This window comes from Dromiciops gliroides, chromosome 3 (genome assembly GCF_019393635.1).
Source record: "Dromiciops gliroides isolate mDroGli1 chromosome 3, mDroGli1.pri, whole genome shotgun sequence".
Classification (NCBI taxonomy): Eukaryota; Metazoa; Chordata; class Mammalia; order Microbiotheria; family Microbiotheriidae; genus Dromiciops; species Dromiciops gliroides.
The window spans coordinates 346744972-346767193 of record NC_057863.1 but is presented as its reverse complement, the minus strand read 5'-3'; the positions used below and the strand labels follow the sequence as shown (position 1 = coordinate 346767193).

The following is a 22222-nucleotide window of genomic DNA, read 5'->3' as shown; positions in this document are numbered from 1 at the left end:
ACTTTAAAAAATCTATGACAAATAATTGTAGTTATTACCTCAACAGCAGGCAGATATTTGATATGATTAATCATTTTGACAAAATAAGACCTGAGTTCTTATTTAACCTCAGATAGCTCATGAATATTTCACTGAATTGGGTGATATGTTATAGACTTTTCTGACATATCCCCCACAAGAGCTTATCTTAGTTTCCTCTGGGATGAAATCTCTTTGGACAACATTTTAATACGGGATGTGGGATCCCAGAGGCCAGATCAGAAATTTAACAGATCTTATTCTTCTAACAGCTGAAGGATGAAAATGAGAGGCTACGGGTCTCCTTGTCTCAGGATCAACGGAAAGCTACAGACCATTTTCAGCGCCAAATGGATTCACTCAATGCCAAGTGCCGAGATCAGGCCAACATCATTAAGTCTCAGGAAGAAATGGTATGTCTGCCATCTTCTTCTCTAAGTTAGTTTCATTTAAGGTATTCAAGTCGTCTTAAAAATGTACTCATCATGAGCATTGCAAAGTGAGCTTACCAAGTATACCATTAAATGATGTTTCTTTTTACCTTTGAGTAGAAAATTAAACCATTTCTGCCAGTTCATTTAATTACTTCTCAGAGGAGAGGACTTATGACTTCCCCTTGAAGTTATTGCTAACCTATATGTCATTTGTTTCTTTTAGAGTAAAAACTTCAGTATAGATATGAGCAAGTTCCTCCAGTAGTATGTTGATTCACTGATTGTTTAATAATGATAACTTGTCAAGAATACCAACAATTAAATTCAAGTGTATGGATGGTCTATAGACTATATGATTTAAGTAGCTTCTGCCTTCTTTTTTGCCATTCTGCCAAGATAATTGTAGAAGCAGAATGGGGCTATGTAGGGCTGAAGGTCATTTGTATTATCTATGGCTTGTCATCACACACACACACACACACACACACACACACACACACACACACACACACGCATGCACACACAGAGTTCATTACCAGATGGCAAATCTGCTATAGAGTTTTAGTTCCTAGCTAGGAAGGACCCTGCATAGCTAATAGAGTGTATCACTTGAGAAATATTTGACCTTTTGAGAACCCAGGGTCATTTTAATGCCAAGATGAGGCATCAAAGTAACACTCCCAAGACTTACCCTTTTAAAAAAAAAATATATATATATATATAAATACCCACAAGGATTGGGTACTATATAAAGGTTATTAACTCAATTATTAAATTTATTGATTTTTAAAATTTATTAATTATTATTAATTTTTAAATTTATTGATTTTTTAAATACAAACCCATCTGAAAAGGGATATAGATTAGGCCTTGTCACTCTTATTACCTTAGCATGAATGAATTGATTATTGCATACATGTTAATAATAATCATTAAGAGCTAATATTTATATAGTGCTTTAAGCTTTGCAAAGCATTTAACATGTATTACTTCATGTGTTCTTCACATTTACCCTGTGAAATAGGTGCTATATTATCTATATTTTATAGATGAGAAAACTGAGGCTTCCAGAGGTTTAGTGACTTGTACAAGGTCATACATGTAGTTAAGTATATGGGGCAAGATTTGAACTTGGGTCTTTTCTGATTCTAAGTCCAGACCTCTGTTTACTTATACCTTCTATATACCTTCTATGTGTTAGGCACTATGTTCAGTTTTTCTAACTTAGCAGCTAACTGAAGGCACATTTTTATGGATGGAAGGCCACTACAAATAAGTTTTGATTAATAAACCCTCTCTCATTGGTACAGTGTGAAATATACTCCCACTAGGAAGTATGCGCCTAGTTATCACCAATATGAAATTGCTTGAACATTAGTATTGTTAGGGATTTACTGAATAAAAAATGTCATTCCTGTTGCTGTTCTTATGGGAATATTATCTTAAATGTGTATGGATCTTTACAAGTAGCCTATATTAAGGAAGTCAGTACAGATATCACTGTGTTCATTGGACAGATGAATAAACTGGGATCAGAGTAATGAAGAGATTAGCCTAGTAATCCCATGCCTAGTAAGTGGTCAAACCAAGACTAAAACCCAGTTCTATTGACTGCTAGGTTAGTGTTCTATTTCTCCCTTACACATAGTCCCTCTCTCATTTCCAGTTCTACTTCTGAGAGAACAGCTGCTCAGAGCATAGTAAAAATAAATTTATAAAAGACATTTCATCTGCTTCTTATTTTCCTTGTTTTAAATTTTTACAGATTAAAAGGATGTCTCTCAGAAAGGAAGAAGGTAAGTTTTTATTCTTTAAATGAATTGGAATTATTAGCCCAAGTTTTAGTCAATATAGAGTCTTACCGCCCCCCCCCAGCCACACCCCTAAGAAATCTAGTAAAGTAATAATATCTTTAATACCTGGTAATGACATTCAACACCTAGTCTTTATTCCAAATCACTCTTGTCAATGTTCCTTGATCAAATGCCCTAAGAACAGGGCATGTAAGTAGAAAAAAAAAAGAATTCAAATCTAGGACAATAGGATTCTATAGAGCAATTTTAATTGCCATTGGCATGTTTTCTAGCTGAGATCCATGTCCCTTCAACTATATACCATGAATATCATTTTTATTTGGCTGAAATTGAGAGTAGAGAGGAATCATTCATGATAAGGTATGACCTAGAAAAGGATTTTACTAGAGAATAAAATTGAAAGTCATTTTATTATATAAACATGAAACTAATATTAATCTATTTGACACACATTTAATCTATTATGTGCAAAGCACGGTGGTAGACATTAAGGGAGATATAAAGACATATGTATGTATGTATGTATGTGTAAACCATATAACTCGATGTCAACTTGGGCTTTGTCTTAATTCTTCAACTACCACTAAGATATATTTTTGCAACCTTCCTTGGGTGAATGAATGAATGAAGCATTTATTTAGCACTTCCTATATGGAAAGCATTGTGCTAAACATTGGGGATAATGGTTAGGGACAACATAAATAGGAAAATCAGTCCCTGCTCTCAAGGAGCTTACATTCTTTTTTTAAAAAAATTATTAATTATTAATTAACTAATTCATTTAAGTTTTCAACCTTTGTTTAGATAAGATTTCCAATTTCAAATTTTTTCTCCCTCCCTCTCCTCCCTGCTCCCCTCCCCTAGACAGCAGGTGATCTGATATATAACATTAAACATATTTCTGCATTGGTCATGTTATATTAGAAGAATCAGAGCAAGAAGGAAAAACCTCAAAAAAGGAAAACACCACCACCAAAACCAAAAGAGATAGTATGGTCCAATCAGTGTCCATATTCCACAGTTTCTTTTTTTTTTGCTAGATTTGGAGAGCCTTTTCCATCATGAGTCCTTTGGAACTTTCTTATACCATTGGATTGGTTAGAAGAATCTAGTCTATCACAGTTGATCAACACACAATGTTGATGATACTGTGCACAATGTTCTCCTGGTTCTGCTCATCTCATTCATCATCAGCCCATGTAAGACCCTCCAGGTTTCTCTGAAGTCCTAAGGAGCTTACATTCTAATGTCAGAGACAACACATGAGAAAGGTTTCAGCTTTAAGTCAGGTGGAAAAGTCCTGTAGTCTTAAGGAGACAGCAGTAAAGTATATGTTAATGCCTCTTCTTAAGTGTCATTTCCTCTGATAAAATGATAGCAGTTTCTGATATTAAAGGATTTCACTGCCAAAGTAGCTGTGACTATAACATCTACAAGAATAGTTAGCAGAATGAATCTCCAAAAGAGTTGATTCCAGTTGATGGATGAGGACACTTGATAATCCTTAGTCCTCTCCTGACTGGGCGTGGTTTTTCCTCACTGGTCCTATTTCTCTTCCTGTGGACTCTATGGTGTGTGTGTGTGTGGGGGGGGGAGGGGGGCACAGCAACAAAGCCTATGAGGCATACTTTATTGGTAGTGAGTGTCCTTCGAGTTGCCTTATTTACAGAATTTAGCAAGTTAAATTAAGCCATCTGGCTGCCTCTGTAGGACTGTGGGTTTTTTTTGGTGGGGCAATGAAGGTTAAGTGATTTTCCTACGGTCACACAACTAGTAAGTGTCAAGTGTCTGAGGGCAGATTTGAACTTGAGTCCTCCTGTATCCAGGGCTGGAGCTTTATCCACTGCACCACCTAGCTACCCTCTCTGTAGGATTTTAAAAACCATGGAGTGCACCCTCCTCCTTTTACAGAGGAGGAAACTGAGGTACAGAGCAGTTAAGTGATTTTTTTCAGAATCAGACAATTAATGTCTGAGACAGTATATGAATGTAGGTTTTTCTTACCAGTCCAGTACCAGTAGCTCTCAAAGTGTGGTCTGTGAACCCCTGGTCATCTGTGAGGTCAAAACTATTTTCATAATAATACTAAGATACTTTAATTTTTAAAATGGTATATACAGATAGATATAACCTTCATAAATGAAAGCTCTTTGAGGAGGGGTCCTTAGTTGTTTTTAGAGCTTAAAAAGACCATGAGGCCTCAAAGTGTGAGAACTGTTGTACAATATACCATGCTACCTCTCTGGTGCTACATTGTTTTTTCCCAGTTGGAAGACAGCTTCTTGGTGTCAGACATTTTCATTTTTGTCTTTATATCCCCACCACTTCATACAGTGTCTTGCACATTGTAAGTGCTTAATAAATGCTTGTTAAATTGAATTGGAGGGGGCAGCTAGGTGGCGCAGTGGATAAAGCACTGGCCCTGGATTCAGGAGGACCTGAGTTCAAATCCGGCCTCAGACACTTGACACTTACTAGCTGTGTGACTTTGGGCAAGTCACTTAATCCCCATTGCCCCACCCTCCCCCCAAAAGAAATGATTGGTGCAAAAACAAAAGAACAATAAATTGAATTGGATTGCTTCAGAGCCGAACCATGAGCAAAAACAAGCTAAAGGGAGGTGATGCTTTGGCTTCCGTATTCCACAGTTCCTTTCATCAAAGAGGGTTAGAACTAAGAGCAAGCTCACATGTGTTTTGCTTTTTTAAATTTGTTTTCATTCAACAAAGCACTTGACACACTGATTTAAATCCTGTTAGATGGGCAGAACAAGTATTTCACTTATTTTATTTAATTTTAATTTTTTTAAATTTTTTGGTGAGGCAATTGGGGTTAAGTAACTTGCCCAGGGTCACACAGCCAGTAAGTGTTAAGTGTCTGAGGCCGGATTTGAATTCAGGTCCTTCTGACTCCAGGGCCAGTGCTCTATCCACTGCGCCACCTAGCTGCCCCTCATTTATTTTATTGATGTGGAAACTAGCCATGGGGCCATGAACAGTCTGTAAACCTGCTTCTCATGAGGCTGAAACTGGAGCATTGCTTGGCTTGAGAGTTCTGTGGTGGCTAAAGCCACCTTAAGTCTGACTCCAATAGAATGAGTCCCAGAAAGCCAGGTGTCATCAGGCTGCTTAAGTGTGGACCAACTGGCCCATCCAGATGAGCAGTGGGATTGGGCCTGTGAGTGAATGCTACACTTCCAGACCCCTTCCAAGAAAAGAACAAAACCAAATATGGAAACTAAGGCTCAGAGTAGTTAAATAACTTACTAAGACAGTAATTGGAAGGGCTGAGAATCAAACTTAGGTTTTCTGGCTCTCAGATTTCCACTATACCATTGGCCTTTCAGAGAAAAGTATGTGGAATGAAATATGGGAGGAACCCATAACTTTTTCTTTCTTTCTTTCTTTCTTTCTTTCTTTCTTTCTTTCTTTCTTTCTTTCTTTCTTTCTTTCTTTCTTTCTTTCTTTCTTTCTTTCTTTCTTTCTTCCTTCCTTCCTTCCTTCCTTTATTTCTTTTTCTTTCTTTCTCTCTCTCTCTCTTTATTTCTTTCTTTCTTCCTTCCTTCCTTCCTTCCTTTATTTCTTTTTCTTTCTTTCTTTCTTTCTTTCTTTCTTTCTTTCTTTCTTTCTTTCTTTCTTTCTTTCTTTCTTTCTTTCTTTCTTTCTTTCTTTCTTTCTTTCTTTCTTTCTTTCTTTCTTTCTTTCTTTCTTTCTTTCTTTCTTTCTTTCTTTCTTTCTTTCCAGTGATCCACCAAGTAGCAAAGGCAGAAGAGACAGAAGAGGATTCTACGCAAGAAGGTAGGAAACAAAATTTCTTACTTCTTTTTGTCTTTTCATCTGTATTATAGTTAGGGATGCTCATAACAGAAGACAGAGTTTCAGAAGTATTTTGGGAGGTGGTGAAATAGGGAAAGCTATATCTGCTTTTCCTTACCCAAGGTGGGGCCTGCATGTGGATAATTGTATTTTAAACTATCTCTATAGCTAAATAATATATCTAAGATCATGGAAGAAAGACTGAATCTGTAATTTCAGATACAGGAAACTCCCAGATGAGCATCTTTCAGAGGTAGAACTCAAACCTAGGTCTTCCTGTATCTAAGGCCAATTCCGTATCTACTACACTATACTTCTTAAGCTGCATATCCCAGTTTGGTTTGGTAGGGACCATCACCAGTCATCTTGACTTTTGTCTTTCCACTGGACTTTGATGACTCTGGAGGAGAGAGGGAGGCTGATAATTTTGTGTAGTTCTGCCCCACTCATATTCAATTCATGTACAAGTCAAGACCACTTCTTATGATTTAATTTGTTCTCTTTGAGGTTGGAGGATGAACAACACCAACCACCCCAGTTTGGTTAGACATAATAATGACCCTGCTGACTTAAAAATAGCTGTTGTTGGGGCAACTGGGTGGTGCAGTGGATGAAGCACTGGTCCTGGATTTAGGATGACCTGAGTTCAAATCTGCCCTCAGACACTTTACACTTATTAGCTATGTGACTCTGGGCAAGTCACTTAACCCCCATTGCCCTGCCCCCCCCCAAAGCTGTTGTTAATTTATATATCCTTACATATTATATATTTAATCAAGCAATACCAAAATGCACTCAATATCCTCCCATGCTCCTCTGCTTTTCTTTTTGGATCTTCTAACACCAGCTCCTTGGAAAGTGCTTTTTTAGTCCTTAGCATTTGCAAATAGTATCAAAGCAGCTGGGCAGTGCAGCAGACAGAGTGTTGGGTCTGGAGTCAAGAAGACCCAAGTTCAAATGTGACCTCAGGTAGTTACTAGCTGTGTAGCTTTGGGGAAGTCACCTAACCTCAGGTTCCTCATCTGTAAAATGGGTATTATACTACTAGTACCCATCTTTCAGTGTTGTTGTGAGGATCAAATGAGATAACATCTGTAAAGGACTTGGCACATAGTATGTGCTGCATACACGTTAGCTATCATTGCAGAGCAAAGCCTTGTATTAGGTACTTTTGGGATATAAAAGGAAAAAAAGGATGTGACCTCAGATCTTGAGGTTTATGTAATCTTTCAAACATGCACCAATAGAAAAAAGGTTGAACAATACTTAAAATATAAACTATCAATCATGCACAATTGTTACCAGTTTATTCTCCCTTTAAGCAGACATAATTCTGCATGTAAAAAAAATCCATACCCACAAAATACACAAATTGCGCATGGAGAGAGGCTGAAAGGGAGAGTGTTTGCTTGATATAAGAATCTAGACATGTTATTTCATTGATATGGAGAACTCCCAGGTCAGGAAACTCCCTCTACCAAGGTGATCAGCATCTTCTCTGGAACTTGAAGTCTTAGAGTTGCCTAGAACACTGAAAGGGTCAGGTGACGCCCCAGGTCATGTAGCCAGTATGTATCAGAAACAGGATTTTCATTCTGTCCTTCCTGGCTCTAGGGTCAGTTGCCTATCTATTATGCTACACTGACTCTCAATAATTATTATTAAAGTTTTTAAAAATGTATTTTCTGTATACATATATGTACATATAAATATGCATTAGTATATGTGTACATATGTGTGCATGCATGTACATGTTTGTGTATATATTTATGAGAATTCAAGGTGCATTTAGCTTCAGGAATGTATCTATTGCACAAAGAAAGGTTATAGGATAAACTGAGTCCATGTAAATACTAAAGGAAGGCAAAATAAAGGAATGATGAATTAGAGTTAGGAAAGATCTTAAGTATGACCATATATTCTGTCAGGTTGAATTAACTTTTGATAGACCTAGTTTTGATTGTAGACATGTTTCATTCAGTCTAGGTCATGGACAGCAGACAGTCAAGACTGGTCATGTAAGGAATGTTAAAGAGAAAGTCAGGCAGTAGCCTGGGCTGGAGAGAGGCAGGGCATGGGTTAAAGTTGTCAGAGTCCAAAACAATCAGTGATCTGGAAATATGAGGGGCAGGGTGGAGGCCAGGGAGTTTGTAGTTACCAGTGGGTGGGAATGAGTCATGGTTGCAGAATCTGGAAAATTAGTCAAAGTAGGGTGGGACAAATCCCTCTAAAAAGGTAAGGAAGTGTGGGAGAAAAGCAAGCTGTACATAACAGAAATCTGCAGTTTCATGTATGATCTTTTTTCTCTTCTATTACTTATATGAAAACAACCATTTTATTTGGTGTTTGATAATTTAGAACAAACAAACAGATAACTAACTAGCTAACTAAAATTAGTAATGGGGAATCCAGAAAGTTGAGTTTGAGACAGAAGCACAAGTGAATAGAATTCCCAAAGTGAGTCTAATTCTTGGGTAGGTCTTCACGTCTTTTGTACTTTTTTGCTGGGTGTGAACCCTGCTGAGCTCAAAAGTGAGTGCATTAGGAAACCGTAGTCAGATGTCTGTTACCAGAGGCTTTCATTAGTTAGCAGTACAGGGCAATCGTTACATCTATGGTCAGATTTGAAAAGTAGCTTTGCTGAGGATGAAGGCCTTCTAACAAGGTTAACTGACCTCAGTGATTTGACTGTGTTGCAGAGTTGGAGGACTCCTTATATGGAAAGCAGAAGGTTCTGGAAATACTGAGAAGGAACCCGAATTTACTGAAGCAATTCCGGCCAATTCTAGAAGACACCCTGGAAGAAAAACTAGAAAGCATGGGACTTAAAAGGGCAAGTTTTTATGAACTAAGAAGTAACTATACACTTTCACTGCTGAGCCCTGTAATCAACACTTAAGATCTTCTTAAACTTATGAATTATCTTTGACAATATAATTAGCAAAGTTGCTAATTGTTCTTCTGTATTCAGCTTTAGCTGGAATATAAACATTGTAGTTGAAGACTGATTACAAGATAAAAGTCAAGGATGGGAAGAACAATTAGCGTATTAACCAGTTGCATTTTGGTTCCAACATTTACCATTTAAAAGAATTGCTTTATAGCATGAGAGTAGAGAAATCTCCAGATTTGTTACCTTGTTAGTAGGAAGTATGCTTAGGTAACCAGGAGTGAGGGCAGAGTAATAACAATGGAAAAAAAATAGCTAGCATTTATGTAGTGTTTTAAAGTTTGCAAATTGTTTTGCAAATATTATCTCATTTTTATCCTTGCAACAACTTTGGAAGGTAGATGCTGTTATTATCCCCATTTCAGAGATAAGGAAACTGAAGTAGACAGAGATGAAGACTCTTGTCCAGGTCCCATAGGTTGTAAATGTTTGAGCTGGAGGTGAGCTAAAGTCTTCTGGATTCCAGCTCCAACACTTTATTGCACCTCCTGGCTGCCTCTCTGTATAGTGGTTATAGTGTTGGACTTGGAGTTAGGAAGACCTGAGTCCAAATCTTATCTTAGACACTAATTGTGTGAAAATGGGCAAGCCACGTAATATTTCTGAGCCTCAATTTCCTCGGTTATAAACAATGATAATAACACCTACCTCACAGGTCTGGTGTGGAGATCAAATGAGATAAACTATATAAAGTACTTTGCAAATCTTAAAAAGTGATATATAAATGTGAGCTATTATTATTCTCATCATTATTCCCAGGGGCCTGGAAAAAATATTTAGAATTAAGACTAAAGAAAAGACACAGGAAGGAATCTCTCTCTTCTGACACAGATTTTTTTTTTTTAATAAAATTTTATTTTTCCCAATGATGTGTAAAAAATTTTTAGCATTCATTGAAAAAATTTTGAGTTCCAAATTCTCTCCCTCCCTTTCCTTTCCCCTCCTAAGATAGTAAGCAATTTGATATAGGTTAAACATGTTCAGTCATGCAAAATAGATTTCCATATTAGTCATTTTGTGAAAGAACATGCAGATAAAAACCCCCATGAAAAATAAAATGAAAAAAGTATACTTCTATCTGCATTCAGATTCCATCGTTTCTTTCTCTGGAGGTAAATATTATTTTTTAAAAATCGTGAGCCCTTTCGAATTCTCACGCAGATTTTTTCTTTGGGGGGGAGGGGAGGCTGGGCAATGAGGGTTAAGTGACTTGCCCAAGGTCACACAGCTAGTGTCAAGTTTCTGAGGCAGCAGAAATTCTTAATGCTACCCATATCTTTCATTTATTTTGCCTGTTTTAGGGTACAAAGGGAATTTCTGATCAGACTCACAAACATCTGGAAGCAATGTTAAAAGCCCACCGAGAACAGAAAGCCAAGAGGTTTTCAGAACTCCTGAAACTAAGGGACAAGCTTATGAAGGAGGTCGCTCGAAAAATCATTGAAAGGCAGCAGAATGAGAGCATGTTGTCACAACCAGCTACTATAGCTACAGGTAAGTAGTTGGAGGAATTGTCTCTGGGAACCTGTGTTAGAAACATAGGAAATTCCTGCTGGCATATATCGACATTTGCCAAACCTGGGGCTATGGAAGAAGTCAGAGAATAATAGGATTAAAAGACCCTTAAAGGGGCAGCTAGGTGGCACAGTGGATAGAGCACCGGCCCTGGAGTCAGGAGTACCTGAGTTCAAATCCGGCCTCAGACACTTAACACTTACTAGCTGTGTGACCCTGGGCAAGTCACTTAACCCCAATTGCCACACTAAAAAAAAAAAAAAAAAAAGACCCTTAAAGACCATCAAGTTCAAATCCTCCTTTTATAAATCAGACAGCTAAAGACTAGACAGATTTAGTAACTTGGCTAAGATAATTATTTTTTTTCCTCCTTAGTGTGAGAATCATAGATTTTTAGATTCTGAGGCTCAGAGAAGGAAGTAACTCAATGATTGGGGCAACTAGGTGGTGTCATGGTGCATAGAATATTGGGCCTGGAGTCAGGAAGACCTGAGGTCAAATCCAGTCTCAGACATTTACGAACTGTGTGACCCTGAGCAAGGCACTTAACCCTTGTTTGCCTCAGTTTCCTCATCTGTAAAATGGGGATAATAATAGTACCTACTTTCCAGGGTTGTTGTAAGGACTCAATAATAATTGTAAAGAGCTTAGCCTAGGGGGCAGCTAGGTGGCACAGTGGATAAAGCACCAGCCTTGGATTCAGGAGGACCTGAGTTCAAATCCGGCCTCAGACAGTTGACACTTACTAGCTGTGTGACCCTGGGCAAGTCACTTAATCCCCGTTGCCCACACAAAAAAAGAGCTTAGCACAGTGCCAGGCACAGAATAGATGCTTTATAAAAGTTAGCTATTATAGCAGTACAGTTAGGATTCAAACTGAGATTTTCTGATTCTCAAATCAAGTACTTTTTCCATTTCGCTAGCCTGCCTTACTCTGCTGTCCCATACTACCTCTCTTATAAGTTTAAATTCTAGGTCCTGAAGCAGAAACTTTTAGAAAAGATTCATTTGCCGTTTCTTGCGAAAAGATAAATATTTAAGGCTTAATCAGAGAAGTTATACCTGATTTTTGTAGGGAGCCCTTCAATATAAGAGCTCCTTGGGTGGTGTTGATCACCATATCTACCATGCAGATTAGGTGCAGCTAATGAATCCTGGGCCTAAAAGAAATAAAGCTGTTGAAAAAGACAAATTTGATTACAAATGGATAATAGAACTCTCAGCTATCATATAGAACTAAATACTTCTAATATTTCCTGATATTTCTACTGGACAAACATGCTAAGAATTAAGGAATAGTTTTTGTTTATTAATAGATTTAGAGTACTTCTTAGACTGATAGCCATTTTTAGTAAATGGGCACTCACTCTGTTTCTACTTCCTTGATATCCCAAAGGACTACTGTGTATATTGTTTTATATTGGAGGTTTTTTTTTTGTCCTTGACCTCCTTAGGTCTGAAAGGGAATTTAATTAAGTTATACTCCTGCTTATAAGTAAGAAGAATCCAAGTGATTCCAGATGAATATGTCCTTATCCTGTAATTTAGAAAGCTCAAGAATAGTCTTCATTCTCTTCATGTAAATATTTTCAGTGTAGAACTCTCTCAGGATAGTCTTTATAACTAATCTGATTTTTCTATTTCAATTCCTCCCCAAATTTTCCATTCATTCTTTTGTAAAGGCAGAAAATGATTGTCACCACTCTCCAGTTTTCTGAGTGAAGGCAGCTATTTCTCTTTTAACTGCTTGTTTTTTTGTTTTTTGTTTTTTGTTTTTTTTAGTGAGGCAATTGGGGTTAAGTGACTTGCCCAGGGTCACACAGCTACTAAGTGTCAAGTGTCTAAGGTCGGATTTGAACTCAGGACCTCCTGAATCCAGGGCCGGTGCTCTATCCACTGTGCCACCTAGCCGCCCCTGCTTGTTTGTTTTTTTTACGTGGCAATTGGGGTTAAGTGACTTGCCCAGGGTTACACAGCTAGTGTTAAGTGTCTGAGGCTGGATTTGAACTCAGGTCCTCCTGACTCCAGGGCCGGTGCTTTATCCACTGCGCCACCTAGCTGCCCCACTCTTTTAACTGCTAACCCCTTCTTTCTCCTCTTCTTCACCCTCAGTCTGGTCATGATTACTTTCCATTTTAAGTCTACTGAATTCAGCTAGGACTCTTTGGAGTGTGAGGGAATCTGTGTTTATTTTACCAGTAGAAGTCATATAGTTCTAACCTACCTGACTTAAAGCATCCTTTCAAAGTGTCTCCTTCAAAACAAATCCCAAAGATATCTCCTTCTTGTTCCCCACAAAAGCTTGTTTCAATGCCCTTCCTTAAGCTGCTGATCCAAATCTTTCCTCCTAGCCATGTCCCATCCATGTTTTCAGGCTCACCTCAATTCACAGCTTCCCTTTTTATTTTCTGCCACTACCCCAACCCACACTGATCATCTCTTTTCTGAGCTCCTAAAACATTTGAAAAAAAAATCGGTTTAGTACTTGTATAATCAAAACTTGATAATTGCACCAGGGACATGGCTCATAAAAGATTGGTGAATAGAATAACATCCCATGGGGGCAGCTAGATGGCGCAGTGGATAGAGCACCGGCCCTGGAGTCAGGAGGACCTGAGTTCAAATCCAGCCGCAGACACTTAACACTTACTAGCTGTGTGACCTTGGGCAAGTCACTTAACCCCAATTGCCTCTAAAAAAAAAAAAAGAATAACATCCCATGTTGTATTTTTCTCTGTTTCTTATTCATAAGTCTCGTTTCATAGGCCCCTCGGGAGTAGGAGCATGTGCTATCCTTGTCATGTGCCTGCCTCAGTGCTTGGCATAGTGCTAGGTGCACAGTAGGGAAAGGAATGAAATAAGGATTTACATAGTGTTTAGTATATTCCAGGGACTGTGTAAAACATTTTTTGGGGGGAGGGGGCAGGGTGGGGCAATGAGTGTTAAGTGACTTGCCCAGGGTCACACAGTCAAGTGTCTGAGGTCACAATTGAACTCAGGTCCTCCTGAATCCAGGGCCAGTGCTTTATCCACTGTGCCACCTGGCTGTCCCCAAACTACTTTTATAAATATCTCACTTATTGGCAGGTATTCAATACATACTTACTGTTTGATGCTATGCCCTCTTGTCTTCATGCTAGTATTTTTCTTACTTTCCTGTTATTGCAAGCTTTTCTCTTTCCCATGTGCTCTTTTGCAATTGAATATTTGATTTGATTGAATTTCATATCAACAAGAATAGGATGAATAAGTTCACAATGAAGATGTTTAGTGTTTGATTTTTTGACTTCTCCATCACGTAAATCTCAGCAGATACATTTGATGCTTGGACTAGACAGTATTGCTAAGACCTCTTGTGGAAAGAAGGCTTTCCTGCACTCTGGACTTAAGAATAAAGGCTTGAATGATGAAGTGTGAGCATATATACACACTACCGAACTGGCCAGAATTCCTGGGAATGTGGTTTAGGCAACAGCTAGGGTGACTTAGCTGTAAAAATAAGCAATGTTATTTCCTGTTTACTTTTTATGTTGTATTCTCTGGAATTTCTTCAAAACATGTAGCCCTTTGCCTAGGTAGATACTGCCACCCAGGGTCTTAACTGGGAATTTCTTGCCAAATCTCCTAAAATAATGTGAAAACTGGCTACACAGTCTATTTCACAGAGCAGAAATTCAGGAATTCTATGGTATAGAGTAAGCTGGAAGGGATGCTGGTGATCATCCAACTCCCTCATTTTACAGATAAGAAAACTGAACTCCAGGATGTTAAATAACTAATCCAGTGGAGTTGTACAATACTTGTTAAAGCTACAGTTAAAACACAGATCTCCTGATCCAGTAGTCTTTCAAGTATCTTAAAGTCTTGGCTTAGTCTGAGAATCCTTAGGCTTCTGTCAATAAAAATAGGGAAAAGAAGTTGTGTTCTTTGGACTTAAGTGAAAGGAAATGAGATGCTGGTGTTTAACAGTCTCTTAAACAAAGGTGTGTCTTCTCTGTCCTTGCTCTTTCCTCTAAGTTTTTTCTTTTGTGTGTTCTAATACCTTAAGGATCAATGATTTCTTCAGCTCTTACAATCTATTTCTTAAAAATAAATTCAATTTAGTTCAGTTAAACAAATCTGTACTGAGAGCCTATTATACATGAAGGGGGCTGTTTTATTTAGGATAGAATCATATTACTTTAGAGCTAGAAGGGAATTTGGAGATCATCCATTCCAGTCTATCATTTTACAGATGAGGAATTTGAAACAGAAAGGAGAAATGACTTACCCAAAGACACCAAAGACTGAACTGGGGTTAGAACCCTGGTTCTCTGACATCCTATCCATTGCTCAATATACTCAGGAGTTTTTGAAAACAATATTCAATGTATTTGCACAAGACGTGGCTGGGTCTGAGATTTCTCTTACTTTTTTTTAACTTCCTCATTCCTAATATTCCAGTAAAGAGTTTTACTTTCATCTGAGAACAATTGATGGAGGTGTTATCTGTGGTTGGGATGAGTGTCCATTTATTTGGGTCCTTTTTGTTTCTCTAGTCAAGGGTCAGAGAAGCCCATTGTCCACAAGAAAAGCTCAGCAGAAGTCCAGAATGCTTCGAGTTGAATCAAAGTCTCACCCAGAAGCATCACCTAAGTCGACAGCACTTCAGAACAAAGCCAGCCACACCCCTGGCACACCAGTGATACCAGTTCCAACTCCACGGAGTAAAGTTCATGGTGCCACTGGTCCTCCTGCTTCCCCTGGACCTGGGCTGAGGTAAGACTCAAACTCATACCTACTGCCGATGTTCTCTCTGTGGTACCCACATACATGGTTTAAACCTGAGCTCAAATCTATTTCTTTCTTCACTTCCAAATTTTTCCTTGTGGAAAATTAAATACACCTCTACAGGCATGAGTGTGCTGAAAAATGTTTAACAGCAGGCTGGGAGTAGTGGTAGGGTAAATACACGGGACACACTTTTAAGATTTATCAGCATTATTAAAATTTTCTCCATCACTTTCTGTAGTCTAGACAATCCACAAAATAATAAATCAAGCCCTGACTGCATCCAAGTTGTATATGCTCAACTGAAAATTTATTGGCTCCTACATAAGGAATCACTTTGAGTTGTCTCCAGCATAGCCCTGCCTAGAGGTCTATTGACAATTACTAGTGTTTAACACATGACATAAGGGTAGTATCTCAGCTCACTTTTTTTTTTTTTGGCATGGGGCAATGAGGATTAAGTGACTTGCCCAAGGTCACATAGCTAGCAAGCGTCAAGTGTTTGAGGCTGGATTTGAACTCAATTCCTTCTGAATCCAGGGTCAGTGCTTTATCCACTGCACCACCTATCAGCTCACTTTTTAAAAGTATGACTGATTTCTGATGATGTATGTTTTTTTGATGTCCATTAAATTTAATATAATAGTAAGGGAACTGCCTTGCTTATCTGTATCCCCTTATGAACTTTCTTCTACACAGGTATACAGTCTAGGTTATATCTGAATTAGTTTCAGGATAAAGTGGTCCTTCTAATGATCCCCTGCTTCAGAGTAGGTACCAAAGCACAGCCACAGTACATGAGATGCCCAGGAGGTAGAGAGAGTCACAGGAATATCATGACAGTTGCCTCTCCTTACCATCTGCCTTCCCAACTGTCTCTGTAACGAGGGGAGTAAGGGGTGAAAGTAGAATTCAGGGTACATGATGAAGTCATTCTCTGGCAAAAGTTTTTGCAAAATAGGATAATGGGCTTGGGTTTGGGGAGGGGAGACTAAAAATGACATTACTTTAGCCTCCCTGCTGTCTACATCATTGATTTCCCGCCCCTCTCGTTTGTTTTCAGACTGGATCTGTGGTCTTATTGGTCTAGGGAACTCCCATGGAAGACCTTCCCTTTAGTAATGCAGGTTGCTTTTCTATTTGTTGTCTTAGAGTTGTCAGGGACCACTGAGAGGTTAAACTGACCGACTAACCAAGCAAGCAACCAACCAACAAGCAAACATTTATTGAACTATACTTACTATGTATCAGGCACTGTGCCAGGCCTGGAAATTGCAAAGATAAAAACAAAAATGTCTAAATCTTCAAGTGATTCTAGTTACTTGGCATTATATGTCAGAGGCAAGTAGTAGGGTCTGATACTGTGCTACCCTCACATCATGGACATTGCCTTTAACTCTTTGGAGTCTCAACATCAACATATTTGAAAAATAAATTTTTATTCTCAGTCCTTCCTTGCTTTTAAAAAATAAAAAAAAGTTCTAATGACCCCCTTTGTTTTTTCATCATAGAAATTTTTGGATGTATTCACTCCTCCAGCCCCTTCTTTTCCCTCTCTCAGAACTGAACCTTCCTTTGTAACAACAAAGAAAAGTTAAGTAAAAGTAACTGATACAATGGTTGTGTCCAATAATATATGCAACATTCTGCCCCCATATTCCCTCATCTTCCTAACAAGAGGAGGGAAGTATGTTTCATGATTTATTCAGACTAAGACTAGTTGTTAAAATTACTCAGAGTATTGGTAATAATGACAGTGATGGTGGTGATGATGACAATAGCCAGCATTGAGATAATGGTTTAAGATTTGCAAAGCAATTTACATATGTTATTTCATGTGGTCATCACAACAACCCCGGGGAGGAGGTGCTATTATTTTTCCCATTTTACAGATGGGGAAACTGATGCTAAGAGAGCTTAAGCACATAGCTAGCAAATATCTGAAATTTGATTTGAACTTGAGTCTTTTGAACTCCAGGGCCAGCTCTCTATCCACTATCCACAAAATGCTTGTTTTAACATAATTGAATTGATGATAGATTGTAAAACTGCTGAAAACCCTCAAATAATAAAAAAATGAACTGTATGTTCATTACATCTACTGAATATTACATGGAAAACATTCTGCCTTGAGACTAAAAAACTACTCATATATGATTCACAAAGAACCATTAAGGGGGAGTCTTGTTGCCTGTAAAAGTCCATGGTAGACAAATATAGTCAGATCTAAACAATTGGAAAAAATCTTAATTGCTCATGAGTAGGCTGATCCAATATAATAAAAATGACAATCCTACCTAAGTTAATTAATTTATTTAGTGCTATACCAAACTATCAAAAATATTGTATAGATCTAGAAAAAATAATAACAAAATTCATCTGGAAAAGCAAAAGCTCAATAATATCATGGGAATCAATGAAAAAAATATGAAAGAAGGTGGTCTGGCAGTACCAGATCTCAAACTGTATTATAAAGCAGTAATTATCAGAATAATCTGGTACCAGCTACCCCCAGGATGACTAAAACTTTAATTCAACTCTAGACCATCCCACAGGAGGATCATATGAAGGTACTAGGGATACTTAGCTTAGAAGAGAGAAGACAGGGTATATGATAATTATTTTCAAATACATGAAAATTAGTTATTCAGAAGAGGTGTTATACTTGTTTTGCTTAGTAAAGTTAGCTCATTACTCTAGTTATGCCTTCTAAAGTCAAGCACTTAGGTTTAATACAAGGAAAACCTTCCCATTGTGTAGAGCTACCCAGAAGCATAATGAGTGACCTCAGCAAGTGAGTTCCATTTCATTGGAAGCCTTTCAAGTAGAGGATGGATGCCCACTTGGCTATGCTATAGTTGGGAATTGGGGGTTTCTTTGTTGGCATAAATTAGAAGGCCACTGGGATCTAATCCTTTTTTAAAATAAATGAATTAATTATTTTTAGTTTTCAACATTTGTTTAGATAAGATTTCAAATTTCAAATTTTTCTCCCTCCCTTCCCTCTCTCCCCCTTCCCCTAGACAGCAGGTAATCTGATATAGGTTATATTTATAATATATATAATAACATTAAACATATTTCTGCATTAGTCATGTTATAAGAGAAGAATCAGAGAAAAAAGGAAAAACCTCAAAAAAGAAAAACAACAGCACCAAAACCAAAAGAAATAGTATGGTCCAATCAGCATCCATATTCCACAGTTCCTTTTTTTTCCCTGGATTTGGAGAGCCTTTTCTGTCATGAGTCTTTTGGAACTTTCTTGTACCATTGGAGTGGTGAGAAGAATCTAGTCTATCACAGTTGATCAACACATAATGTTGATGACACTGTGTATAATGTTCTTCTGGTTCTGCTCATCTCACTCATCATCAATTCATGCAAGTCCTTCCAGGTTTCTCTGAACTCCTCCTGCCCATCGTTTCTTACAGCACAATAGAATTCCATTACATTCATATGCCATAACTTGTTCAGCCATTCCCCAATTGATGGGCATCCCCTCAATTTCCAATTCCTTGACCCCACAAAAAGAGCAGCTATAAATATTTTTGTACATGTGGGTCCTTTTCCATTTTTTATGATCTCTTTGGGGAAAAGACCCAAAAGTGGTATTGCTGGGTCAAAGGGTATGCTCTCCAGAATGGTTGGATCAGTTGACAGCTCCACCAACAGTGCATTAGTGTTCCAATTTTTCCACAGCTTCTCCAACATTTATTATTTTCCTTTTTTATCATATTAGCCAATCTGACGGGTGTCAGGTGGTACCTCAGAGTTGTTTATATTTGCATCTCTCTAATCAATAGTGAGGAGTCTAATTCAACCCAATCCAACAAACACTTATGAAGTTCCTTCTCTACCACATGTTGAGTGCTGAAGGATAGAAAGATAAAATGAAAAAATTTCTTCCCTCAAAGAACTTACATTCCTTTCTACACCTATGAGTCTTTGATGCTTTCTAGCACATTTAACTTTCTGGAATATTTTCACACCTATTATTTCATTTCACATATTTGAAAATATTACTAATATTTCTATAGAAGTAACTTTATCTTCCATCTACACTTGTGTACTTTAGCACCCCACCTTTCACATCTGAAGATGATTCAGAAGGAGACCATATTTCCCACCCAAATCTTCAAACCCCATCTAGGATGGCTGCTAGAGATGACAATGATTGGGATTGGTCTGATACTGAAACTTCTGAGGAGAAAGTACCTAAATCTATGGCAAGTTCTGGTGGAATAACTTCCACAGGTGAGTGAACACTTTCTATTTGATTGATGATTTACGTGAGACTCAGATTTATTTGGGTAACTTAAATGTCCTTTAGTCTTCTGCATTTTTTTTGGGGGGGGTGGCATCTTTTTCTATATATGATAAAGAGGCAGAAACCAATGTTATTTTCTGATAATTCCCTATGTTAGCAGAGAGATCACAACAATTAATTGGTATTTTACCTATTTATGTGATACAGCTCAATTGCTTAATTAGCTATCAGAAATTAATTTTAAATAGATTGGCCCTGTGTAGTTTTGGAATTTCCACCTGTTAGATCCCAGAATAATAGAATCATGAAAGGTTCTCACTGTCCCCATTTATCTAAGGCATGTCTGGAAAAAATGGGTATGTAGGCTAGCTTAAAAATATTTAGAGGGGCGGCTAGGTGGTGCAGTGGATAAAGCACCAGCCCTGGATTCAGGAGGACCTGAGTTCAAATCCAGCCTCAGATACTTGACACTTACTAGCTGTGTGACCCTGGACACTTAACCTCAATTGCCTCACCCAAAACAAAACAAAACCCAAAAACAAACAAACAAAAAACCAAAATATTTAGAGACAAAACACCTATAGCTCTTTAGTGCTGATCCAAGTCCTTTGACTCTTAGGAACTCGAGTACAGTCGATGGCCAAAACTCTAGAAAAACAACTAGTTGCTCCTGGAAAGAAGCCTGCTGGAGGAGTGAACCTTCTCTTAGCCTCAGATGCTGGACCATCTAAAACAACCATTTCAGTAAAGAAGCCTCAGGTAACATATGAAGACTGGTATAAGCCATGAAAATTCCTTCGTAAGTTAATCTTTTACCTTTAAGTTATGGTCACTCACAGAAGCAAGTGGAATGAGGACTCCTTGAATTTGAGGAAATTAAAAATGAGGAGATTTGATTAGTTTTTCCTACCTATTTCAATGTCTTTCTTTGGTGGCAAATGCCTCTTTCAGATGAATGCTCACTTATGTGGCAACTTAAGTATTCACACCAGGGAAGAGAAAAGGAAACCCAGACATAAAACTCACAAATCCAAAGGAGATTTATGAAAGGATATTCTTTACAGCTGGTTGGAGATGGGAGTGAGATGCTGGGGACCCCCAAATCTGCATACAGATTGAAATGATGTGGTAGTTCCCCATATTAGGATGGTATGGCAGTTTCAAAGATGGCTTCACATTTTGCATAGGAAAAGTTCCAGCATGGCCAGTGAGGGGAATTGTTTTGCTAGACTATGCTTATTTGTATATGGTTTTAAAAACTTTCTTTCATTTTGGAGGAGGGATACAGAGAGGTGAAAAAGAGATAAATACATTTTTGTTAACTGAAATAAAATAAAAGCTTAAAGGGTGGTGACTGTTTCAGAGCAAGATGTCATAAACTACCTCCATTTCCTAATCTATTCTTTTGTATCTTTAAGACCAATAACTGGTTGAATAGAATGAGAATACAGGAGTTATTTATTCAAAATTAGCTAAGAAGGGGGATGTAGATCAATCAATCAATATTTATTAAGCACCTGTTAGATGGTCTTGGGCAGCTAGGTAGCACAGTACATACAGTGACAGGAAGACCTGAGTTCAAATCTGACCTCAGACACTAGCTGTACAACCCTAAACAAGTCACTTACCCCTGTTTGACTCAGTTTCTTCATCTGTCAAATGAGCTGGAAAAAGGAAATGGCAAGCCACTCCAGTTTCTACATTAGTCATTTTGTATAAGGAAACTTGAATAAAAGAAAAAAATTAAAGAAAATGAAAAATAGCATGCTTCAGTCTGTGTTCCTTCAATATCAGTTCTTTCTTTGGAGAATCCAGATGTAGTATATACCCTGACTACTTATTTCCTCATTCATAAGATTGTTAATTCTTTCCTATTCTCACTGCAGTTTTCTGAAGATGACAGTGACTTAGACATTTCCTCATTGGAAGAGATTCTTCAGGATTTAGATGTGAATGAGAAGAAAAAGCAGCCACAGTTCCTGTCTCGATCTCAGCCAGTTGAGAAGCATGGCAGGATCTCCACCGATTTGCAGAGCACCAGTGTCTGGAGTTCAAGTAGCCCGAGGGTTGTGGGCTGGTGATTTGCATGGACATGACTCCCAACTTGTGGGGAAGACAGCACCATCCCAGTGTCACCTTCACAGTAGGAAGGAGGAGTGCCCATTTCACACATCTTATCCTCAAATCACACCTCTTACCTGTTTTTATTGGCATCTTTCTTTATACATCACTTCCATTTCTGTTTTAATTCAATCTAATAAACATTTATTAAGCACCTTTGTTAAGCAGTGACTATACAATTAATTAAAAGAAAACCACTCTGCTTTCTGGGAGCTTACGATCTAATGGATTTTTTTTCTGAATTAATTTCTTAATATGTCCCTTCCTTCTCATATTCCCAGCAAGTCTATCCTTTATAACAGATTTTTTTTTTAAGGAGGGGAAAACTATAAATGAAGGCTTACTTTCCTATTGGAGAAGAAAAATACCCATTATTCAACAGGTGTAATGGTACCCATCCAGCTTTACAATATGCTAGCAGCAGAGTGTAAAGTCTTCCCCCTAAGTCCTGGCTATTATACATTGATAAATATCTTAAAACTTCAGGTCATTTAAAAAAGTTTAAGTTTTTATTATCA

At 37.9% G+C, this 22222-nt stretch overlaps 1 protein-coding gene across 1 annotated transcript in view; it reads left to right on the top strand.

Moving 5' to 3' along the window:
* The window catches only part of DZIP1L (DAZ interacting zinc finger protein 1 like), a 60099-nt gene extending 38314 nt beyond the window's left edge, over positions 1-21785 (top strand). The window contains exons 8-16 of the mRNA XM_043996897.1: positions 291-431; positions 2218-2248; positions 6010-6063; positions 8781-8914; positions 10333-10525; positions 15085-15304; positions 19392-19570; positions 20203-20342; positions 21470-21785. Coding sequence (XP_043852832.1) covers positions 291-431; positions 2218-2248; positions 6010-6063; positions 8781-8914; positions 10333-10525; positions 15085-15304; positions 19392-19570; positions 20203-20342; positions 21470-21664 — 1287 coding nt within the window. The 3' untranslated portion in view covers positions 21665-21785. The remainder of the gene's footprint in view (positions 1-290; positions 432-2217; positions 2249-6009; positions 6064-8780; positions 8915-10332; positions 10526-15084; positions 15305-19391; positions 19571-20202; positions 20343-21469) is intronic.
* The last annotated feature ends 437 nt before the right edge of the window (positions 21786-22222 follow it).